Below are 24,099 nucleotides of genomic sequence, written 5' to 3'. Positions count from 1 at the left end.
GAGAGGTTTGGGAGTCTGAGGCTCTGCAGTTGAGGACATTAGCATGTATCCCCAGCAATAGACAATGTGAGTTATCACTGTGCAGTGTTGCTCATCATCAGACATGATATCATACCCCAAAAATTCTATCCAAACAACCCGTCAATTTCTCCACAACTAGAGAGCTTGGATGTTTCTGGCAAACTCAAAAGGACATGATTTACAAATAGTAGGTAATATTTGGATCCTTCCACAAGAGCTGGGTTCCAGCTTTTTTATAAAATACAAATGTTTTCATTTTGGAGCTCACTGTGTCACTTTCTCAACAAACAGATCCTACAAGCACTTACGCTAAACTGGCTCCCTTCATACTCAAAAGCACTATCAGCCTCCTATAGTTAGGCCCGTATTATATATGAATAAAATGGGTCTGTACGTATTTATTTTGTGGTCAGAGACCACACATCTAATGGCTACTTACAATATTTACAATCTCCTGGTACTATGGGGAGGAAGGAGGGGAAGACTGAGACCAAAGCTCAGGCCACACAGAGTATGACTACAGATCCTGCTCAAACATGCAAGTATGACCAGACTCTTCATGCATAGAAGAGGACATGTGAGTGTTTTCTGTGAATGCTTATCAATGCCACCCAAATACCACTAAGAGCAAAATCCAACTTTAATACACTGTGGACTCTGCTATTATTAACATTTCAATGAAATAAGCCTTTTTAAAAGCCTTGAAAAATTTAGGGTCATTATACCCTTATGCTCAAGGATCACACTGGGAGGGTTTTAAGCACTTACCAAGAAAAGTCTGGAGACCCCAGCTGCCAGTCTCTCTGTCTTCAGATGCCAAACCAGGGGCTGTGGGGAATTGAGCAGGAACACGACAGGCTTGTGGTGAATGTGGACTGAGGAGATGGGATTCAGGTGCAGAGTGACCTAGGAAGAAACAGAAAGAGAAGTCTTAGTACTAGCTTTCCATTAAAACCACTCAGCACAGCACATGGCATATTGTTTCACAGCTCACCACTAACAGAAACAAGCTAAGAGCTAGTTCAGATGCTATAGATAAGATATATTAGGTTGAACTAGATGATTCTGCCAATATTTGACCTTTTTTAACTACAAAAAACAGCTGTATCATGTGGTTCAATCCATACTAATCTCAACCAAAACATGAACCAGCTCCCAGTAAAAGCAGAATACAAGTAAACAAAACACTTTTTTAAATTTTTCCAGAGTTGGCAAAGGCAAAATAAAAGTTACCTTCCCTCAGGGCTGCCTTATCCTTCAAATCAAATGACTAAATTTAAAAGTGGAGAATAGAATCACCTGGGGGCAGGTTATTCCTCTGAATCGTCAAAGAAATGACTTTGTTCTCTTCCAGGTAAGTTCCAATCTCTCTCTATAAAGTCAAGTGAGTTCTGCCAAAGAAAAGCGCCGAAAGCTAAGGGAGAGGGGCTGCCAAAGGAAGCTGCCAATGCTTTCATCATCCCAGCTATTAGCTCGAAGGGGTTTTCCAAAGAAATGAGGCATAGAGAACACACAGAATAAAAATTGACTGTATACAGTTCCAATCCCAAAAAAGAAAAAACAGAGAAGAAAACCACGAGTTTGGATAGGAAAACTGTGGCCAGTTTTGATAGCAGATCAAGGACTACTGTAGGGTTACACTGTCATCATTAGCATCACCCAAAAGCACCTGTGAGGAGATGTGGACACAGAGGGTTCAACAACACCCTCCCAGAGCACATCAGTCAAGGTCAGTCAACACGAACATGGAAAAGAAAAGGATGGATAAATACTGAACAGACACTTTCATATAAGTATGTCTCCACTGGCTTTCTGTCCTGAGGGGCGAGGCAAGACCCAAGAATTACTTGTATTTAAATAAATTGAGGTGGTGCTAGTGGTAAAGAACCCGCCTGCCAACGCAGGAGACGTAAGAGATGCAGGTTCAAGCCCTGGGTCAGGGAGATCCCCTAGAGGAGGGCAAGGCAACTGACTCCAGTATTCTTGCCTGGAGAATCCCATGGACAGAGAAGCCTGGTGGGCTATAGTCCATAGGATCTCAAAGAGTCAGACGCGGCTAAAACGACTTAGCATGGGTGCGTGCATGCGTGTTAAGTCACTTTAGTTGTGTCTCTTTGTAACCCCGTGGACTGTAGCCCACCAGGCTCCTCTGCCTGTGAAATTCTCCAGGCAAGAATACTGGAGTGAGTACACACACACGCAAACAAGTTGAACTCACCAAAAAGCACCCTAAAGTGATTAGGCAAAAAACAAAAATGAACTGTAACTTGAAAGACACAGACTGAGAGATACACTGGAAATAATTTTACATCTCAGCCATAATCCTTATGAGGATTAAATGGGCTAGATCTATGATCTGAATCTATACCGTCATTAGGCATAGAGCTCTCAAAGCTGGATTACTTTACTCGATGTCTTCCCAATGGCTGCTGGACCACTCTATCTCAGTGTATCTCTGCCTTTCATTGCAGAACTGCCTAGGACACCAGTGTCACTTATTATAGTGTATCCTCAGGTCACTGATAATAAGACACTGAACTATCAATCTCCATGCCTTAGCACAGGGTAGGCACTTGGTAAATATCAACTGGATGTTTAATTCTCTGCTTTTCAAGGCCACAAAAGTATCTTATTCTATGAATAATTTGCATTGTGGTATATAATACCATTTGGTTCATTTACTACTGAGAATATGTGTCTTGATTTTCAAAAAGACTATAAATACCCAGTAGGCAAAGATATGTCTTACATTTAATACTGTGCTTAATATAGAGTAGATAATTTTTAATGACTGATTTATCACAACAAAGTCATTAATTTATGTTACCTAAAAAGTTTTTTTAATCTGAATAGACTCAAAGGTATTTAGCTAACTAACTTACAGAAAAGTGAAAAAACACAGAAGCAAGACTCCATCATGAGCTATTGCAGCAACACTGCTACGGTCAGTTTAGTATCGGCATAAGCATAGTATTAAAAGCAGAGTACTAATGAACAGCGATGTTGGGTACAGCTACAGCAAAATAACATGTTTTCTGATTCTACAGAATCAACTTCACAGAATTTTGGAGATGTGTCCACGTCTAGAAACAGTCAGATTGATCACCCCTATAAACAGGAGAGGCAGCAGAGACAGAGCAGGGGCAGAGATTCATATTGCTACACTAACTAGAGAGAGAGATACCCACTACAGAAAGCACACACTATAGAGAGTGGGGAAAGGAGAGGTGAAATCATTCCTTGTCTAAGAGTACCTGACAACGGCAAAGAAACACTCTGTCACTACTAATGTGTGCAAGTTTCCAGATTTATTCATTACAAAGCTGTTTATTGAGCACAAAGAATAGTTGCAGTCCTCAGGCAGACGATTCTTCTTGGAGTTCACAGATAAAACAGTAATAAATATATATCTCCAATGAACAAGAATTTAGGGGAAAAAAAAAAAAAAAAACCTTAGGAAATGAAAAGAAAAATATGTATGAGACAGATACTGGTGCTCAAGTCCAAAATTTTCCAGATGGTCCAAAGTGTCAAGGCCTGGCTCACACCATCAAGGAGAGATTTCTAGGAGCCATGGCCCTCTGAGCTTTCCTGGAATCGGTTCCCTCTTCAATATGTGGCAGTGTCTGGCCAAGATGAATCCCCGACTCTGGCACATGGGGCCCAGGCAAAGCCCCAAAAACCATTTGGCAAAGAAGAATTGACACTACAATTGGGAAATTAAAAGAAAAATACTCAATACTTTTTAAAAAGATCAGTTGGCAGCAACAGAGAGTCCCCCCCAAGCACCTGCTCACCTAACCCTGCAGCAACCTTCCTCCACTTGAATAAATCATGCTGAAGGGAAGATAGAGGACAATCAAAAACAACCAACAAAGAATGAAGGTAAAAAAGCTCCCAGAAATGTGGGGAGAACATACCGAGAATAGCTCTTAAAGAATTCCTGGCTAAGGTGCCTAATTTCTCTCAGGCTGAAAAAAAAGAAGGGGAAAAAAGGAGAAGAAAAAGAACGAGAAAAAGAAAATCCCTTTAGAATCAACTATAGATCAGGACAGACTATAGTTACAAAGATAAGAGCATTGTGCTAAAGCTTTTTTCCCCTGTGTAAACTGTCCAGGGATTACAGTCGGAAGATCAGAGGTGAGACAGGCTTCAGCAAAGAAACAGCAGTATATCCAATAATTTCCAACTTGGACGTCCAAACAGAAGTTTAGAGAGTTGACTCTCAAGCCTATATCAAATTTACACATAAAAATAAGGGTCATCTCTTAGTCCACAGGTTTCATGTGTGTGTGTGTGTGTGTGTGTGTGTGTAAGGAATAACAAACTGAACGCAGAGGCCATGTGGTGGTGAAGGCAAATAGAGGTAAACTTAAAGGGGCTGCATCTCAAATAAGGGAACAGTGACAAATCTCTGTATTAGTGGCTTCTTTCTTAACCTCTTGAGAGCTTAATGTAAGTTATGCACCACCCCCCCACATACACCCTCCACACATACACACACCAAAATACCCCACAGACACATAAAACTTTGTGACCGTGTAAGGGAAATACATCCATGCAGGACCCATGAACTCCAGGTTAAGTAACCATTAACCAAGGAAATGGCAACCCACTCCAGTGTTCTTGCCTGGAGAATCCCAGGGACGGGGGAGCCTGGTGGGCTGCCGTCTATGGGGTCGGACAGAGTCAGACACGACTGAAGTGACTTAGCAGCAGCAACCCATGTTAAAGAATATACTATAGAAGAGCAGGAAAATTCTAATCACAGAAACAGAAACAAAATTAGTCTCTCTAATCAAACTAGAAATTACACCTCTATTTTAAAAATATTATCCCCTCAGGGAAAGAACATAATAGTTTACAACTCAGAACTAAAAGAGGCTTCCCAGGTGGTGCTAGCAGTAAAGAACTCGCCTGCCAATGCAGGAGACATAAGAGACAGGGGTTCAATCCTGGGTCAGGAAGATCCCCTGGAGAAGGTCATGGCAACCCACTCCAGTATTCTTGCCTGGAGAATCCCACGGACAAAGGAGCCTGGAGGGCTATAGTCCATAGGGTCACACAGAGTCAGAGATGACTGAAACGACTTAGTACACATGCAGAACTAAAAAATTTTCACATGTAGCTTCTGTAATTTCAGTGACCTCTTGAAACCATACTTGATCACACAGCAGTCCAAAAAGCCCTGTCCAAGAGTTCCAGCGCCAATCAGGTTTGTCTCAAACAGTGCTGAATATTCAGTCTTCTGAATGTCATGAGAAAATACCAGTAAATCTGATCTGTCACATCTCTGATGTAGACGTTGTTCCTCATACACTACTGAAACTACAGGAAAACCATTTAGTCTAATCTGCTCCATGACATCTGTTGATATTAGGTCTTATGAGGCTACCTGTGCACTTCAACAAACTATTAGATGTAAGTAATGTAGTTCTATTTTACAAAGAAATTCAAAGTAAATCTTTTTTGAATACTCTTCTGGGGAATCTGAACACAGTTTTGACCAAAGTCAAGGCCAACTCTCAGGAGCATAAAGCCTCCGAGTGGGAAGACAAACTTCCTGTCTCCCATTTAGGAAGCGTGTCCTTGCCACGTTATCACCAGAAAACAACAGGAAGGGCTTTGGACCTTGTTTGGGTGAAGACTCAGTTCTCCACAGATTATCTGTGATAAGCAAAAACCATACATTGCAGCAAACCCTGTAAATCACTTTATCTAAATGAATTATATACTTTCTTACAGAAAAGAACACCACTCTCTTGATGGAAAGATGCCATATGAAAACTTGTTTTGAATTTTCCAGGATTCATGGCAGAGATGCAAGATTATTTCTACCACAGTGATTTCAAAAATTTCTTATTAGTTATATCCCCTCCTCTTGGGGTTTGTTAAAACAAACAAAAGCAAAGCAAGCGAAGAAACTGATACAAAAGTCTAACAGTTGTCTAATTTTGCTAACGTGTCAGTGAAGTTCCATTTCAACATTTCTGATTCTTGTAAGAGCCCCTATGGACCCATGAAACAGTGAAGTCATCCAAAACACAACCAGAGGGACTTCTGTTCTCTAAAATCAGACCAAATACTGGTCTGAAATGGATGATCCAACAATCAGTTTACACGAAGACAGATAAGAGAAGCACTCCAGCACTGTGTCTATAAACAAGACCCATAAACTCCCACCCTGGTGTGTGTATAGCCATATCTATGCCCTCTTTAGAAGTAAGCAGACAACCACTTAGCAACGGCGTTGGCAGTAACTGAAAACATCCTACATCTGATTCCCATCATCATTTACACAGCCGGACTCAACCTACTTCAGGACACCAGGGTAACTACAGCTGAACTCGAATTTCCCTTACATTTGGGCAATGGGACTTTCAGGAACTCAAATCTGACTCAGATGCACTTGAAATATGCAACCAGTTGCCGGGAGTGGGGAACGGTAGTTAGTTGCTCTGCTGTGTTTTAAAGGGTATTCCAATCTGAGGAACCCCTACAGCTGCCATTTTATTTACCATTGCTTGTCTTTTGCCATCTGGGAATTGGTATAAAAAGATTCCCTTAAAATATTCTTGAAGGATTGGATCTGGAACTTTAAAAAATTTCCTTATGATTTTATTTTTACATTTCTCTGAATTTCTAGAACATCAATCAGTTAAATGTTAAATTCAAGGAATTCTGACCCCTAGTGTCTCCACCCTACCCTAAGAAGTCAATTGACCATTCACCTTAGCCTCATTGGCATTAAGGTTTTGAGTTCTTTTGACTTCACCTCTATGACAAATGACATCATGCTCCTTCCCAATGGTTTTGTCTTGAGACATTTAACATGATGAGAGGGACACAGCCAGTCAATTCCAAAACTAAGTCTTCCTCCCCTCAGCAAGGACAGGATTCAGGATTCCCCAGGAGACTGTGAAAATAATCTAATAAAACCACAAAATAGGGAAGAAAGGCCCTCAAATGAAAGTCTGAAATATAATGCAGAAGTCAGTCTGCCTGTCTATATTTTGAATGCCCTGGAAAAATATTCGGAACTAAATTTGCATTGGGGGTTGAGAGACAAGAGCTCGTATAAACAGAGGAATATTTCTGAAGCTACAGGTCATGACCCTCTAAAGGAGTCTTGGCTGGGAGAGTTGCAAGGGGATTCTAGGGACCCTGGCCCTGCCTCCCAGAGCGGCCCACTGCTTAGTCACTATAGGAAAAAGAGGCTGAGAAAGGGGAGACTCCAGGTGTCCCGAGGTATGGATGGGGCTGACAGCAAGGCTGGGAACACGGAGAGTCACTTTCCCATTGTCCTTGAGCACTAAGCATCTGCCATCTGAAAATGGAACTGTCTCTGTTACTAACACACCACAGTCTTTCAGATTCTCGCCTGCAGCACCCTCCAGCCAGCCCCTGGACCAACAAGTGCACCCAGCTCAAAATGCAGCCTGCAGTGAAATCCTCCCTGCCCCACAGACAGAGCCGGGTCCAGGGCCATGCCCACAGACCACGCTCCAGTTTCTACTCTGCAAGACACTGACTCCCCGCCTCACACTGTGAAACCCTCGGGGCACTCTTCAAGGGCAGAAACTAAGTCACACTCATTTCTGCATCACTGGGGCTAGCACAGGGCTAGATATCTAGTGAGCAGGCAACACGGTTTCTGAAAGATGAGTAAAAGGAAGCACCAATGACAGCTATTCATGAAATGTGACTCAAGTAATGGTTACAGAGTCAAATGGTTGCATTTTCCTGGCCAGAAAGTGATGGAGGGAGGGGCGATGCATCGATAAGGAGGACATTAATTTCACTATCAAGTTCTATTTGAACTTTAAAACACAGTCAAGAAAAGCAAACAGACACCAACTCATGCTCCCAAAACAAATGGTGGGGGCTGCCTGGAACGTGTGCTGGACAGAATTTCGAGGCCATGCCTAGGCTTTGTGAGAATAAACACCCTGATTATCCTCCTCTGTTGTGTGTACAGGACAGGGCAGAGCACCACCTATGCCATAGAGGGGAATCACACTAGGCAAACAGTGAGTGTCTGCCAAGAAAACAGAATGATTTTACTTATTATTTTTTACAGTTATGTGAATACAAATACATGAAACATGAAGAAAACCCTGGAGCATGTTCTCTTTCTCAGGGATAGATAACAAAGACAAAAATTTGACCAAAAGTTCTACTATCTTTTACAGGCATAGAATTTTAAGTGATTTTCATTCAGGCAAGTCAAGTGTATTAGAACAGTTAGGAATTAAACTTCTAGAAAAACTGAAGGAACTTAATAGTGGCAAAGTGACTAACATGAAAAAATGTTTGCTTAGATCAATAGATAGATTCCAAACACTCAAAGCTGCATATTGTCACCCTGTTTATTTAACTTATATGCAGAGTACATCATGAGAAACGCTGGGCTGGAAGAAGCACAAGCTGAAATCACGATTGCTGGGAGAAATATCAATAACCTCAGATATGCAGATGACACCACCCTTATGGCAGAAAGTGAAGAGGAACTCAAAAGCCTCTTGATGAAAGTGAAAGTGGAGAGTGAAAAAGTTGGCTTAAAGCTCAACATTCAGAAAACAAAGATCATGGCATCTGGTCCCATCACTTCATGGGAAATAGATGGGGAAACTGTCAGACTTTATTTGGGGGGGCTCCAAAATCACTGCAGGTGGTGACTGCAGCCATGAAATTAAAAGACGCTTACTCCTTGGAAGGAAAGTTATGACCAATCTAGATAGCATATTCAAAAGCAGAGACATTACTTTGCCAACAAAGGTCCATCTAGTCAAGGCTATGGTTTTTCCAGTGGTCATGTATGGATGTGAGAGTTGGACTGTGAAGAAAGCTGAGCGCTGAAGAATTGATGCTTTTGAACTGTGGTGTTGGAGAAGACTCTTGAGAGTCCCTTGGACTGCAAGCAGATCCAACCAGTCCATTCTGAAGGAGATCAGCCCTGGGATTTCTTTGGAAGGAATGATGCTAAAGCTGAAACTCCAGTACCTTGGCTACCTCATGCGAAGAGCTGACTCATTGGAAAAGACCCTGATGCTGGGAGGGATTGGGGGCAGGAGGAGAAGGGGATGACAGAGGATGAGATGGCTGGATGGCATCACTGACTTGAAGGACATGAGTTTGAGTGAACTCCGGGAGTTGGTGGTGGACAGGGAGGCCTGGCGTGCTGTGATTGACGGGGTTGCAAAGAGTCGGACACGACTGAGTGACTGAACTGAAGTGAACTGAACACTAATATACAACCAAAGCTTCCTATAATATGTACTATGTTCATTTGTTTCCTCTCAATGTCTGCTTTTTACAATGGGCTCAAAATTGTTTCTGCTACCTGTTTAGTAAGCCACTCCTTTGACATGTATATGTCTATAATTACAGGATGTCAGGATAGCTTGTTTGTCATTACTATGATAAATAGACTTGTACAATAAAGAGAATCATGGAGTGACCAGTAGAAGCCAACTTAAAAGGTAGGCATAGCAAGAACCCAGTGTCGACGTGATGTGAGTACTGGATCAATCATTTCCATCTTCAACCTGCAGTTATGAATCTCAATAAAAATTGCTGCTTACACACCCTCTTCAAGTTAGCACATGTACCACTCAGTGTGCAGGGAGTGATTAAATTTAATTTGATGCTCTAAATGTTAAAGAATGGGATTTGGATTTCCCTGGACTAGTACATTAACCTGAAGCTGGTAAGGAATTCTGAATGGGCATACAGTGTTTCCTTTCTAACACAAAAGAGAAATCTAGAGAGGAGTAATTACTAAGATACAGATGTTCAAAATCACTATACTCGGTTGCCGTGTTAATAGGAACAGTAGTGAGAGGCATTAGTATCATCTATCAGAGACAGTAAGCAGATTCATCGGTTCATCTACTGGGTTAAGATTTGCTATTCTTATCAAGAGTTACTTTGCATAATTATAGAGTTATCCCCATTTTAAACATGAAGAAACTTGTGCTTAGAGATAATTTTGGCTAGATAATTTCTAGCCAAAGACATATGGCTAGAGAGTGGCAGTGCTAAGAATAGAATGAACTTGTTTTATTCTTAAAAATATTCATAGTCTATTCATAAGAACAGAATGGAATGTTTGTCTCTTTCCTTCTCCCTACCTTCCCATCTCATTCTTTTTTTTCACAATAGTAAAAGGTGTTTATCAGTCTTCATAATCAATAGCCAAACAAAAATAGAAGGTAATTATAGTTTCAAGCCATAATGGAAGCATGATTAACCTAAGAATATAAAATAATTATATACAATTTGGAGGGTTAAGTAATGTTGTAAGTGGAACTGCATACATGAACATGTTTCTCATCCACCCAGCCAATCTATGTCTTGATTCCCACCTCATTCTTAATCTTGGGTTTGGCCATAGCGCAGAGGGGGTGATGGGGAATTGCTCTAAAGGAGTAAGAGGCAGGAATTATTTTGCTTCTGTAAAAGAGAGAAAGATAGAGAAGAAAGGAAGAGGATTAAGTTGTGAGCAAGACAACAGAAGGCCAGTACAAGCTGAGAGGTCAGTGAAATCCACAGGGATGGGTCAACAAGTATTTTTATGAATACTATCTCCTTCTATCTCCTCTACAAAAGCTTTAATAATGCTCACCATTCTCATGAACGAATGCATTATGGCAGTCAAGATGGTGTTGGTTGCCTTTCAAATCCAAGTGAATCAAGTGTATCTCAGACATGCCACATGTAAAGTTATATACCCAGAAAGTGGAGAGGGCCACGAGAATGCTAAGGCTCTGGACATCTGCAAAAATATACCCTCCTCTGGGTTTCTACAATCAGAATTAGCAGACAGAGGTGTGAGCCAATCATTCCTTGAGCTCCAGGGCCTCCCAGTTGATATATGGATTAGACCAAAGCATTCTCTATGGAAACTAAATTCTGGTCACTGTAGGAAAATCTTGGGAATTTTGTAAAGTCTGGTTTCCTTTGAAAGCCCTAGCAAACAACTCCTGAAAGTCACAGTACCTGCCCCCTAAGGTTATTCTGGTTTCATCCAGCCAGGTCATAATTTTAAATGGAAATGTTTTAGAGGAATTTTAGCTTCAACATTACATGATCCATCCTTGAGAAAGGGAGAACAAATAACTCAGACGTCAAAAGTGAGAAAACATGTTATCTCTGCCTTGGGAGTATTTTTCCTGAAAAAGCATTATTTTTTGACCATATGTTCTACTGTCTCTTAGAGGCACAGAATTTTAAATGCTTTTAATTCAGGCAATGAACTATGTCACAACAGGCTAATGCACAATAGAGTAAATGTGGTTTAAAGTGTTTACACTAGAGTTCAGTACTGTTTTCCTTCTCAGAGTTAAGTTTTCCCTAAGCCTTGCAATGAGTTTTCAGGGTAAGATCTATGATCACAGAAAGCAGAGGGAAGGTTGCCAAAATATGCATACAGAATTTGGCATGCTGTAGTTGATAAGTGTCTAAGATGGGATCACATCTTCCTAAAGCCAATATTAAAGGGGCTGAATTTCCTATTTTCTTCAGGAACCATTAAAAGTAGTTTATTACATTTGCTCTAACTGGAAAGGGACAAGCTACAGTAACAAGCTGGACCTGGTAACAAATTTATTATAGTTATGTTATACTCTTAGAAATCATTTCAGCACATATTAATAACCTGAAGGAAAAAGGAAAATAAAAAGTAAAATAAAGAAGCAGAAGACTAAGTTGTAAGAAACCTGAACAACATTCCTTATTTAGATCAAGAATGATCCTCTTGACATTTATTTACAGGTAAATCAGAATTGAGTGTCACGGAAGGGATTTTATCTCAAAATGAAACGAGTGCAAATTCTAACACAAACCATTTGATTTTCAAATCATAACTTACACACAGTCATTCATTTCCCAATAATGAAGATTCAATAATTCTGTCAATATCATACATATAGTCAACCAATTGAAACCCTGATAAGTCAAGTCACTCACTGGGAATCAGTGAGTTACAGAGCAACAGAGAAAAGGACATTCTTTTCCAAGTGAATAATTAAAACTGTCTCCCGTATTTGACATTAGGAAATATGAGGTTTTACCTTAATATATGGAAATATTAATTATCTTAACTATTTATGCATAGTCTCATTTTTATACATAAAATGACTTCTTAAAAAGCTTATAATCTCTGAATTTTACTGAGTACTTTAGAAACACAGAAGGCACAGCAGTATTACACTTAGTTTCCCATGCAAATAAAGCAGATAAAAGCAACTCTTCCATAATACATCTATGAAGAAAATTTCAAATCCTGACCAAAGTCTGGAAGGTTCTAAAAAAAATATCAGAATCAGACAGCTTAAGCTCTGGTTCATAATTCAGTGAAGATCCAAATGCACCTATTAAGTCAACAGCCACTAGTCTTCCACTTCTCATTTTCAGCAAAACCTACCATTCTGTCTTTGACTCATCCTTTGAAAATACCAGCACTAAGCAGTAAATAGAGCCAAAATGGGAAAAGGATGGGGTGCTTGCATTACAAAATATTCAGGCTTAGATTATAAATTTAAATATTCCAAAATAACCAGGATCTTGAAGAAATAATTAAGATTCTCTACCATTCATGATATTTGGCCAGAAATAAGAAATCTGACTCAGTGACAAATCTCTCCATAAAAACATGAAATGAAATAAACAAAATTTGGTATATCCATACAATGGAATCTTATTCACCAATAAAAAGAATCAAGTTCTGACATACACTACAACACAGATGAACCTTGAAAACATGCAAAGTGAAAAAAGTCAGCACAAAAGGCCATATGTTGTATGATTCCATTTATTTGAAATGTTCAGAGCAGGTGAATCCATAGAGATAGGAAGTCATTGCCAGGGCTGGGACTGACTGCTAGCTGGCACAGAGCTTCTTTTTGAAGTGACAAAAATGTTCTGGAACAAAATAGTGGCGATATTTGCACTACATCATGAATGTACAAATTTCACTCAACTGCCTACTTTAAAATGGTTAAAATGGTACATATTATATTATGTGGCTCTTTTTTACCACACAATTTAAAAAAAAAATGTGATTTAAGCTTTCATGCAGGATAAACCTGACCAATTCTTGAGTTTCAAGTCTCTTCTAGAAAAAGCTTTACATGACAGTACAAGGAACTCAGTGTATCCTCGTAGCCTGGGTGCTCGCACCAGCCCTCATGACTCCAGATCTAAGGCAGTCAAAGCTCAGGAATACACAAAGCTGGCTTCAGATGGTACCTGTGTTTCCTGTGCACGTTTTTCATTTATTCAAACAGCATTAATTAAGTACCTATGATGTGCCAGGCACCATACCCATTCCTGAGCACAAAAATGGAATAAGATGCAGCCTATCTTTCCCCAAGGTGGTCACCACAATCCAGAGAAAATCAGCTACATGAAGAGGTGATGATCAGTAAGTCCAGTTCAGTTGCTTAGTCGTGTCTGACTGACTCTTTGCGACCCCATGGCCTGCAGCATGCCAGGCTTCCCTATCCATCACCAACTTCTGGAAGTGATGATAATATTCAATATAAAACCAACCAAGAACTGCAATATGTCCAGGGTGTGTGGGGAGAGAAGATGTCAAGTGTTGGGGGAAGCGACACCAGCTTGGCTGAGCAGGGTTCCCAAGCAGGACAGATTAGACCTAAAGGTGTCTGAAAGAAACAGGCAGAATCTGTCAATGTGATACATTTTCTTGTTTCTTCTACTCCTTCCCAATTTTCTGAACAACTTGTATTGGCTGGGTGAGTGTCTGTCAGAGACATTTTAGAAACAAAAGACACACACAAGGATAAACTGGATTGAATGACCATTAAGACCCCCTTCTGATCCTAGAAGCTAGGGCTTCCATAACTTCATTACTGAATACTTTTCTTAAGACTTTCAGAATCACTTCACTCACTTATTTCATTTACTCTCTAAAGAAGTCTGCTAGATATTTTTTTAAAGTCTATATATTTAGCAAGCAATACAGTAAAATACTTGAGAATCCTTCTCAACAGTAATTATTTCTAAAGAAAATGATACTAGGATAAAGCAAATCTAATAGGGAAGTGATGACAGTTCATTAGTATCTCATAAAGAGCTCAGAATACTATCCTGGTAGGTTCAGGTCCCATCTGTCTATGTCTTAGTATATTTGAGTCTGTGGGAGCTTGTTGTCTCTTGCTTATAAGCCCAGATTCTAAAATTAGAACTAGCTTTGAACAAGCCATTATTCTTCCTAAGATATATTAAATTAAATCTCCTTTTACCTCAAAAGAAATCAGAGTAGTCACATAGGAGAGTTGAGAAGGTTAAATAATTTATATTATGACAAACATAATTCTTTGTAAACTCCAATATGTGAGGGAAATGTTATTATTCTCTGGAAGAAAGATGATGAAAAGTTAAAATTTTCAGACCTATTTTCGGGGGATAAAATTTTAAAATAACTTTGTTTTTAAAACAAGGAAACCTACTGAAATCAAAGTCACCATCAGATTCCACATCCTTAAGCAAACAAACTTTTCAAACCAGAGTTTAACAAGTAGCTAAACTCTATGATTTTTGTTTCTTTTTTCTATTAATTATCCACTTACCATGAAAGGTTCCCAGTCAGCACTGAGACATAAAGCATGATGTACAATGTGAATATAGTCCCTTTTAGAACAGTGAATGACCAGACGTTTCATGGGAAGGAGGGGGTCTGACATCAGCCTCAAGCTAAACTTAGGAATGCCTTAGCATCTAACAGACTGTTTTGATGAATACTTTATGACTTAAAATGAAACCCATTAAGTGAAATACGACTAATCAGAATCACATAATGATTGAGAGCATGGACACTTGCAGCCTACTTCTTGTGTTCAATTCCAGCTCCACTATCCTTAGCTGTGTGACCAGGCAAACTGCTTCACTTCTCTGTGCTGCTATTTCTTCATCTAAAAAACAGAATAGTGACTACTTTTTATGAGGAATAAATAAATACTTGTAAGCACTAGAAACACACTTGTCACATAGTTTAAAATTACATATTAGTTATAGACAGGCCCTCAATATATCTTGGGAACTTTGCACAGTCATTACCTGAGGCATCATAGGAACTTATTCCATACAAAGATGGATCTCCCAGGCCTTCTCAACCTTTTCCTTCTTATAAAGTGCTCTCCATCATTACCCTACAACTCATGCCTACCAGCACTGTTCACAAATGAGACATCCTGATATACTATGGTTTGGAAATTCTCAAGGACAAACCATATACAATCTCACCAGATTAGACCTGTCAATTCTGTTCAGAAAGAGGTTGTTGTTTAGTCACTAAGTCATGTCCGACTCTTTTGAGACCCCTATGGACTGTAGACCATCAGGCTCCTCTGTACATGGGATTTCCCAGGCAAAGAATACCACAGTGGGTTGCCATTTCCTTCTCTAGGGCATCTTCCCAACCCAGGAATCAAACCTGTGTCTCCTGCATGGGCAGAAGGATTCTTTACCACTCAGCCACCATGGAAGCCCTTAGAAAGAGGCAGAGGTATGTATTAACACACTGAATTTAACTACAGCTTCGTATTTTCACCTGGGATCAATTTTGTTCGCCTCACAGAAAAAATACCACACTCTTGACGAAGCCTTCATGTCATTGGTGCCCCAAGAAGGAAGAAGGCAGCTCTTCCCTGTGGGTGCTCCTGACCTCTGTCCAGTTAACCCTTCTTACAGTATCTAGCACCTGCTGCCTTGTATTAAGTTAATATACAAATTATCTGAGAAGAGGGAATGGGACTTTTTTCTTATCACCCTGGAGTCTAGTCAAGTACCCTGCACTTGGAAAGCACTACATAATACTTAACAATGAATGAATGGACAAGCGAATGAATCAATAAACATATTCTAGAACATAATTTAATTTCTTCCAAGATCTACATTTTCTTCCAAGCAAGTTGGCCAGTGTCTCCTGTAATCCAATCCTTCAGGTCATTCTGCCTTCCTTCCTAAATTACAGGCAGTTTGACCCAGTGGTTAAGAGCAGTGACTCAGAGCCAGCTGGACTCTGAGCTTTCCACTTACCAGCCTTAGGGCCTTGAGCCTGTTAAGACTCTATGGGCATCAGTTTCACCAACTATATAACATGGGGATAATACGTGTGCTTATTCCATCAGATGGCAAAGGATTAAACATGTCTTGCGTATAAAACACTTAGAACAGTGACTGGCACTGGCACATAGTAAGTGCTGCTTGAGTACTCACTATCATTACTTCCACCCTCTAAAGCCATAGTTTATTAAAAATTTTTCTCCATTCCCTTGGTTCCTATGGAAGGAAGGTTTTGTCTTTATTGTCCTCCATTGAAGTTTAAAGTCAAAACAGTTTTTCTTACAGTTCCCTAAACATCAAACTGCTGGCCTCCCTAGACTCAGCCCGCTTCTCTTCCTAAACCAGCTTCTGTCTGGGCACACATAAGCCCCATTAAGCTTCTCCACTGCCACCACCTTCTCTTCATCTGGCAACTCTATAGACTTCATCAGTCATTTTCCCAAAGCTCTTGCTCATGTCATAATCATGACCAACAGCATCTCCATGGCTCACTAAACTCTGGGCTTCAGCTGGACTTGGAGATACTTCAAAGTCCCCATATGATTTGGGAGAAGGATAGGGAAGCTGTTTGCTTTGTCCAGAATGAGATGCCTTGTTTCCATGTATTTGTTTACCCTGACACAAATCAACCACTCTCAGGCTTGCTACAAGCTTGATGAAGACCTCCACCAGATATACCACCAAAAAGGTTGAGACAGCTGCAAAGGTTTCTGTTTCCCTGGAGAAGGAGTTTCATGGAAGGCTAAGAATCACCACAGCAACCAGACTACAAAAACAGTCCGTGGGCTGCAGCCCCATAACTCTGGTAAAGCAATTTGTACTCCGTGAAAAGGCTAGGGCACAGAAGTTGAAAAATGATCAAAGTAAACACTGCTCTTCAAGCACCATTCTGTTGTGCTGATTTCAAGGCATCAAGTCACAGCATCAAAGTTCTGTTATGAAAGATGCACGTCAAGTGCCAAGGATTTGCTCGGCTGAACTAACTGCTCTGGTGCGAAGGTCTAGAGATAAGTTCGTAGCACATTTTCCAAAACAACCATTTCAAATTTGCTCTAAGAGCAGACCAGGATAAAAATGTACACCATTATATCAAGTTACCCTGCCCAAGCTAGAACAGCTGTTGATCCCAACCCTGGATTTAAAAAAAGAGAGAAGGTGATTTTTCTTATTTTGGCCACACTGCACTGCATATGGGATCTTAATTCCCTCACCAAGGATTGAACCCTTGCCCCATGCATTGGAAGCACAGAGTTTTAACCACTGGACCATGAGGGAAGTCCCAGAAGGTGATTTTCTGATAAAATTTTAAATAGACTTTATTTCATACTGACCTTTCCTGGACTAATTCTGATAAATTTAAGGGAAATTTTTCTAAACTTCATTTAACACTAATGAAGAAAATGACCTGTTCCAGGGTCTCTGATCCACTACCATCAATTTATGCTATACTTTAAACAGCAAATAAGAAACTATATAAGAATAAAAATATAGTATATATTATATCTATACTACATAGAAGCAGAAACTATAAAGTATAGGAACTTAGGGACAAATTTCTTCATAAACTTATAAGAGTCTTTGATTTTTATTAACATGATCAAAGTTAATTATTAACTATGTTTACTACAGCTTTAATACACAGAACATTTTTATTTTAAGGAACTCAAAGTGATGTACCTGAGTAGCCCTACAGCATCCTCAAAAGTTAGGTAAGAAAAATATACAATTCCCATGAGCAATAATTTATGGAAGAAATTATCAGAATCTCAATTACATTGGTGGTACATAATGAATTAATGAAACAAAATACTTATTAGTAGAGAGAAATCTTAATTCAAATTACCCTGAACAGAACGTTTAGAAATTTGATTAGAACAATGGGATGTGTACACACACATCACATTCCTCTTCTCCAGATGCATCCCAAGCATAGTGCAGCTCCCTGGATCTATTGTGAAGAACGGGTCCACTTGCACAAGTTCTGGGGTTTGAGCAAGATGCTCAGATGTAAATGGGTCTGTGGGGAACAGAAAGGGAGCTCTGGTGGAAGGCCCTGAGAGTGAACAGAGCAGAACAGGGAACTAAGGGGACAGGGCAGGAGGGCAGGGAGAACCTTGAGAGAAATGTCAAGACAGAGAAGGTAGTGTGGGTAGGCTTGGAGGGCATTTAATTCAGATAGAGCTGAGGAAATATATAAAAGAACATAGAAAAATAAAGTTGGAAAGGTAGACTGGGGCCAGATCTCAATGAGCCGTGAAAGCCAAGCTTAACTAATCGGTGAAGGCAATTGAAAGAAGAGCGTGTAATGTAATTCACTGAGATGTGACCATGGCTTGCCTCTTGACAAATAGTGGGTACGTCAACTTCTGGCATATCAAGTGTGACTTAGTTAATCACATTAATACATTAATTTACTAAACTCCCTTCAATCACCTCAGTTATTTGCCCAACAGAATATGTATCAGTAATAGAAATGTTTTTAAAACCCACTTTGTACAGGATCCCATTCCAAATCTTATCCAGTATCATTATTAAGGAATTATCAAGGAGTATCTTGCAATGGGAGAAAAATAAATCTTAATCCTCAACCCCAAGTATCCTAGACCTGAGGGGTTTGTTCCCTTGCTTTATCCCCAGCTTATAGGCCCTCAATAAACACTTGTAGAGTTTGGGATATATTTTAACCATAAACAATGAAGAAACTAGGCAACTACTATGAGTTACAAGCCTTAAGCATTTTTACAAGGAATAAGTCATGAGCCTGATAATGCAGTCCTATTTATAATATTCTATGCAAGAATCTTTAAATCCCACCCTTAGTTCTCTACTCTGTAAGAAATGAACCAGACCATTTACTCCTAAAGTGAAAACAAGTCTTCATTCTCTATCCATTGTCTTCCTGAGATGAACTCCTAAATCTTCACAAGACCTAACAATAAGTTTCCAGTAAACACCTGAAACAAATTTGGGTCATAATTTCTCATATCGTATTCTTTTCAAAAGAGAAAGCAAGTAAACAGTTGGTCAGCAATTTTGGAATGAAGATAAGATTGTCTGATTTACAGAAAATGACTTATTGCCTGCCCTTGTGGAGAAGTTAATTATCCTTGCCTGAGAAACAGGGAAAAGGTACTTTCACTATAAACAACAAACACAGTTGCTTCTCAAACTTGTCTTCTTCCTGGGATAAGATTCTGGACATATCACTCATTTAAAGAAAAAAAGTTCTGCTTTAGTTATCTTTCTCTGGGATTCAATTTCCCCATAAGTGAAGGGACTAAGCCAAAGCCTACAGTTCTTTGAGCAACCAGTAGAATCAGTAAGTCTTCAAGACAGAGCCCTAGGAATAGACGTGGCTAATGAAAAAGAATGGGCTGATGTGACTGAGTCATCAACTCACAAATTCCAGGTCACGCTAAGCGATTTGTGCACTCAATTAAAAGGAAAGAGTGACAAAAGTTTAAACTTGCCAAAGTGAATACAGAGAGTAAAACAGAAGATTTTTATTTAAGAACTGAAAATATTCCAAAATGAATTTATTGGACTTTTCAGACCAATGAGAGCATTTTAGAGAATCTTATTCTTTTCTTTTTAACTCTAGGTCAGTGTGTGCCTTATAGTCTTTTATGCTTGACAGAAACAAAATAAATCATAAAATACTCAAGGCTAATCCTAAAGGTAAATCAAGATTTACAGTGTCTTTTAAAATACAGAGTGTTGACAAGATAATAGTTCTAGGACAAGTTAATTTATTTGGTTTTGCTAATTTCTTTTAGATATACTTTTGAATAAGAGAGTTGCGTGGTTTATACTGAATTTCAGGAAGACTGGAAGATTTTTCTATTTTCTATCTTTCTAGTAAATCAAAATACAATTTAAAAACAAGAGTCAACAATAACTTTATTATGCTGCCAGGTTCTAAAACCACTATTTTGATGGGATAATATCCCTTAATAAACACAATGGTTGCTCTTGGTTAAACCATAAATCAATAGGCTGAGAACAAGTCTTAGTCACTACAATTGACTCATTCAGTGTCTATGACCAGCTCTAGATCCAAGGTGTGAAGTTATGAAGTTCTCTCATTCCCCCCACCTCTTCCTTTTTACTGCCACCTTTTTGTTCCCCTAGTACTTCACTGGCTGTTCAAGAAGCAAAAGAAAAGGGAAAAGGGTAAAATTAGAACCAGTGGGCTTGGTTACTGTAAGCAGTGATAAAAACCTGAAAGAAGAGGATAAAACACAAAATGAAATTTGTGCACAATAAAATTGCTGACCTTTAGTGATACAGGAGATTTTAGACACAGTCTATTTTTTGTAGAGGAAATATTTATTGCAGAGGAAATTGAAGCCCAAAGAGGTGATGGCATGCCCCAATTCCACAGCTGGTTATGGCATCATTGGGGCTAGAACCCAAATATCCATACCAGTGATCCAGCTTTTACTTATCCTGCTAGTGGAACTTTCCATGCCTCTCCTTACAGAACCAATTCTCTGATACTGAAAAAGATCTCCCTGAATCTTTAGAGTTCAGGGTCAACCTCTTTAACCACTGGATAAGAACACAGAAATATAAAGAATGCCAAGAAGCAACGTCTCTCCCTGCAAAGCATCATATGATCTGACCCTTGACTAGCTAATCCCATCTCTTATGCTTTCCTCCTTGCTCAGTAGATTCCAACCATGCTGGCCTTCTCATCCACCTCCACAAGTCACTTCCAAGCTCTGGGCCTTGACATAAGCAGATCTTGTATCTGGCATATTCTTCCCACGGATCCATGCATGGTTCACTCCTTTTCATCATTAGTATGTCTGTTGAAGTGTACCTCCTCAAGGAAGCTTTTCCTATCCACCCTAATGACCACTCCTTCAAGTACTTGAATACCTCATGTTCAAAACAACACAAGCATTACAAAGGCTGAAACTCTGCCTTCTTCACCACTATATCCCCAATCCGAGGGAAATGCCCGTACATGGTGAACACTCACATATTTTTAGAACGAATAAATGAATGAATGTATGAAAGACAAAGGAAAGATGAACCAACATATGGGGTGACTTCACAACATGGTGCTGGGAAATCTTTGCATTTATGTTTTTGTAAAATTGAAGGGAAAAAAGGTAGCTGTGGATATAGAAAAGTTACCAGAAAGCCTTTTGGCATCTATCTAAACCATATCTGATAGGCATTTCTGATAAAAGGCCATGGCCAAGAAAACAAAAATAACCAACTTTCAGCCTACTTCAGATAAGCAAGAATTCAAGATCAAGTCATAATATATCTCAAAGTTCACCTGATTCTGCCAGCAGGAGCCCTGCAGTACTAAATTTTTGAGCATGTGAATGATACATTGTTTTACTGAAATATTTTCCAAGATTCCCTTCCAAATTCAACTCCATGGTCTTTTTTCTCCCCTAAAGGGCAAAATTCTAACCTGTTTCCAAGCTATTTGGTAATATTTTGGCACAGATTATCCAGCAAAGAAAGTTGTTTGTATAGAACAGAGCTATTGGGAGTAATAGGATGCCCCAACCTGCCCCTCTTTCTGAGTGCTTAACCTATATATGACACTCCACCTAGTCACATGTAATTCTTACCAGGTGGCTATTTTATTGAAGCTCAAAGACTTATCTCCAATATGATTAAAGTTAACAAACAATATCGGGAGCCATACTTAAGCCCACAGTTAAGCAGAGCAAGGAGGTGAGATCATCTAAATGGGAGCAGGAAGAGAGGGAGAATTTGCCATCCACTCTATCTTTGCTCGGAGATGGCAATGGCACCCCACTCCAGTACTTTTGCCTAGAAAATTCCATGGACGGAGGAGCCTGGTAGGCTGCAGTCCATGGGGTCGCTAAGAGTCGGACACGACTGAGTGACTTCACTTTCACTTTTCACTTTCATGCACTGGAGAAGGAAATGGCAACCCACTCCACTGTTCTTGCCTGGAGAATCCCAGGGACGGGAAGCCTGGTTGGCTGCCCTCTATGGGGTCGCACAGAGTTGGACACGACTGAAGCGACGCAGCAGCTATCTTTGCTACCTTTGGTAGTTTCAAGCGGTGTCAAAGACTGCCTAGTAACAGGTGCATATAAATAGTGATGTAATGATCAAACAAGTGTCAAAACCTTGGGAAAGTCCACCTTGCCCACACCCACTCAACTGTACATCAACCCCATCTACAGGAGATGTATGCTGCAGATTCAAGCTTGGGCTCTACCAATTACTTCCCAGTTCATGATTTGGGGGAGAATATTTAACCTCTCTCAGCCTCAGTTTCGATGTCTGTAAACTAGTGTTTATGCCCCTTGCAGGGGCATTGATGAGGCTGACCAGAATGCTGCCTTTCTTCATCCTCCGAGAAAGCAGTTTACCTGCTTGTTTAACTGTGGCTCCAATCAATGTGGTACCATTACCTCCTGCCGATAGGTCCCTGGATTTTGAAGCAGGATGACAAACTGATTACAGCTGCAAACACAATCCTTGATGATGTGAAAGTCACTCAGTCGTGTCTGACTCTTTGCAACCTCATGGACTGTAGCCTGCCAGGCTCCTCTGTCCATGGAATTCTCCAGGCTTTCCAATAAATAATTAGTGGCTTTTCTACTATTTTCCAGCTTTCCCCTCAACTTCTGGGACTCGGGTCTCATCAGAAACCAGGTGGGAAAGATACAGCACAAGCAGCACATGTGATTGGTCATCTTCACCAGTTACTCCTGTTCAGAAAAGGGTCGAGGGGGCAGGCTCAAGTCTTGCTCTCCAAACTTCATTGCAATTTGGGGGAATTTTGCTCAGAATCCAACAAAAAACAGTCCTGAGAATGCCATATTCATTCCATGCCTGACCCCAACACCACATCTGCTCTAAGGAGACCCCAAATTTCTGAACCATGGGAAATTTCTGAAACTCCATCACCTGCCTTTCCATCCTGGAGTATGCTTTCCAGAGAAACAGGAATACAGGAAGTGCTAAAGCCATGAACTTCTTCCAAGGCAGCTGAAGTCACTGGATGAAGTAAAGCCATGGTTTCTCCCAATCTGTGGCTGCGAAGTTTGGGGACAAACATTTATCTTTAGAGGTCTACCTAAATTGCCCCTTCCTGCGTTGAAGATAGCCTCAATCCATCTGGCTCTGAAGACCTGCATCAAGACAGATAGATGAGCACTCATTCTCCCATGGTAAACACCAACAGGCAGCGCCATCAGACGCAAGCTCTAACAGTTGCCAGGGTACTTGCTGTCCTAACGTATTTCATACTCCTCAATTCGGCTGTGTTTTATTTACCAGCCTCCGCCCCCAGTCTTGGAAAATTTTGCCTCCAGCCCTCAGCCAAACCACATCCCTATTTCAGACCTCTCCAAATTCTCACCTCCAAGTAGCATTGCCAGGCTAGCACACCTGGCTCCAATTACTCCGGCAAGGCGCCTCCCCCGGCCCAGTCCCTTCCAACACGCCTGATTCCTTAGCACTTCTGTGTTTACCTCGGCCCAGCTGCAGTTGATTAAATCTATCTGGTTATGTTTCGATCATGGGTGTTTGGGGCAATAGTTTCGACGTCTCTGTCCCTTCAGTTCACAGGTGTTGTTCTTTCACAGGGTCTGCGCAGCGGTGCGGGGACTGCTGCCTTCGTCACTCCCACAATGCTCTGCGCTGGGGGCACAGTCCAGAAGGCTTGCAGCCGAAGCTGTCCGGTTGCTGGTTCTAATTACGTGGGGAGGGAGGGGCCTTCGCTCGAGTAAACTGAAATGATTAGTTCCTCTAATCTTCTGTTTTTCAATAAATAAAGAGGGAGGCAGAAAGATGCTTTGTGTGTACTCTGTCCTGATGAAACAGTGAACTGTTAGGAAAACCAAGAAATTTCTACAGTGCGAGGCAGTAAGACCTAAGCAGTGAAACTGAAAAGCATTATCCCAAGCATTTGGAGGCCAGATTTGCCTCCCGGATCTGGAAATCCTTCTTAATCCAGGTTTAAAACACACACACATA

At 40.4% G+C, this 24,099-nt stretch overlaps 1 protein-coding gene across 4 annotated transcripts in view; it reads right to left on the bottom strand.

Annotated features, from left to right (window-relative positions):
- TGFBR3 (transforming growth factor beta receptor 3) overlaps positions 1-24,099 on the bottom strand; it is a 209,549-nt gene that overhangs the window by 77,076 nt on the left and 108,374 nt on the right. For 3 of the 4 annotated variants that reach the window (XM_019957070.2, XM_019957069.2, XM_019957071.2), the window contains one exon: positions 790-927. In XM_019957070.2, coding sequence (XP_019812629.2) covers positions 790-927 — 138 coding nt within the window. Of the gene's footprint in view, positions 1-789; positions 928-23,032; positions 23,360-24,099 lie in introns of those variants that run through there. The other variant, XM_070786129.1, reaches the window with a different exon arrangement.

The sequence above is a fragment of the Bos indicus genome, chromosome 3 (assembly GCF_029378745.1).
Source record: "Bos indicus isolate NIAB-ARS_2022 breed Sahiwal x Tharparkar chromosome 3, NIAB-ARS_B.indTharparkar_mat_pri_1.0, whole genome shotgun sequence".
Lineage (NCBI taxonomy): Eukaryota > Metazoa > Chordata > Mammalia > Artiodactyla > Bovidae > Bos > Bos indicus.
Note: the sequence above shows the minus strand (reverse complement) of the source record. Positions and strands in the feature narration are given on the sequence as shown.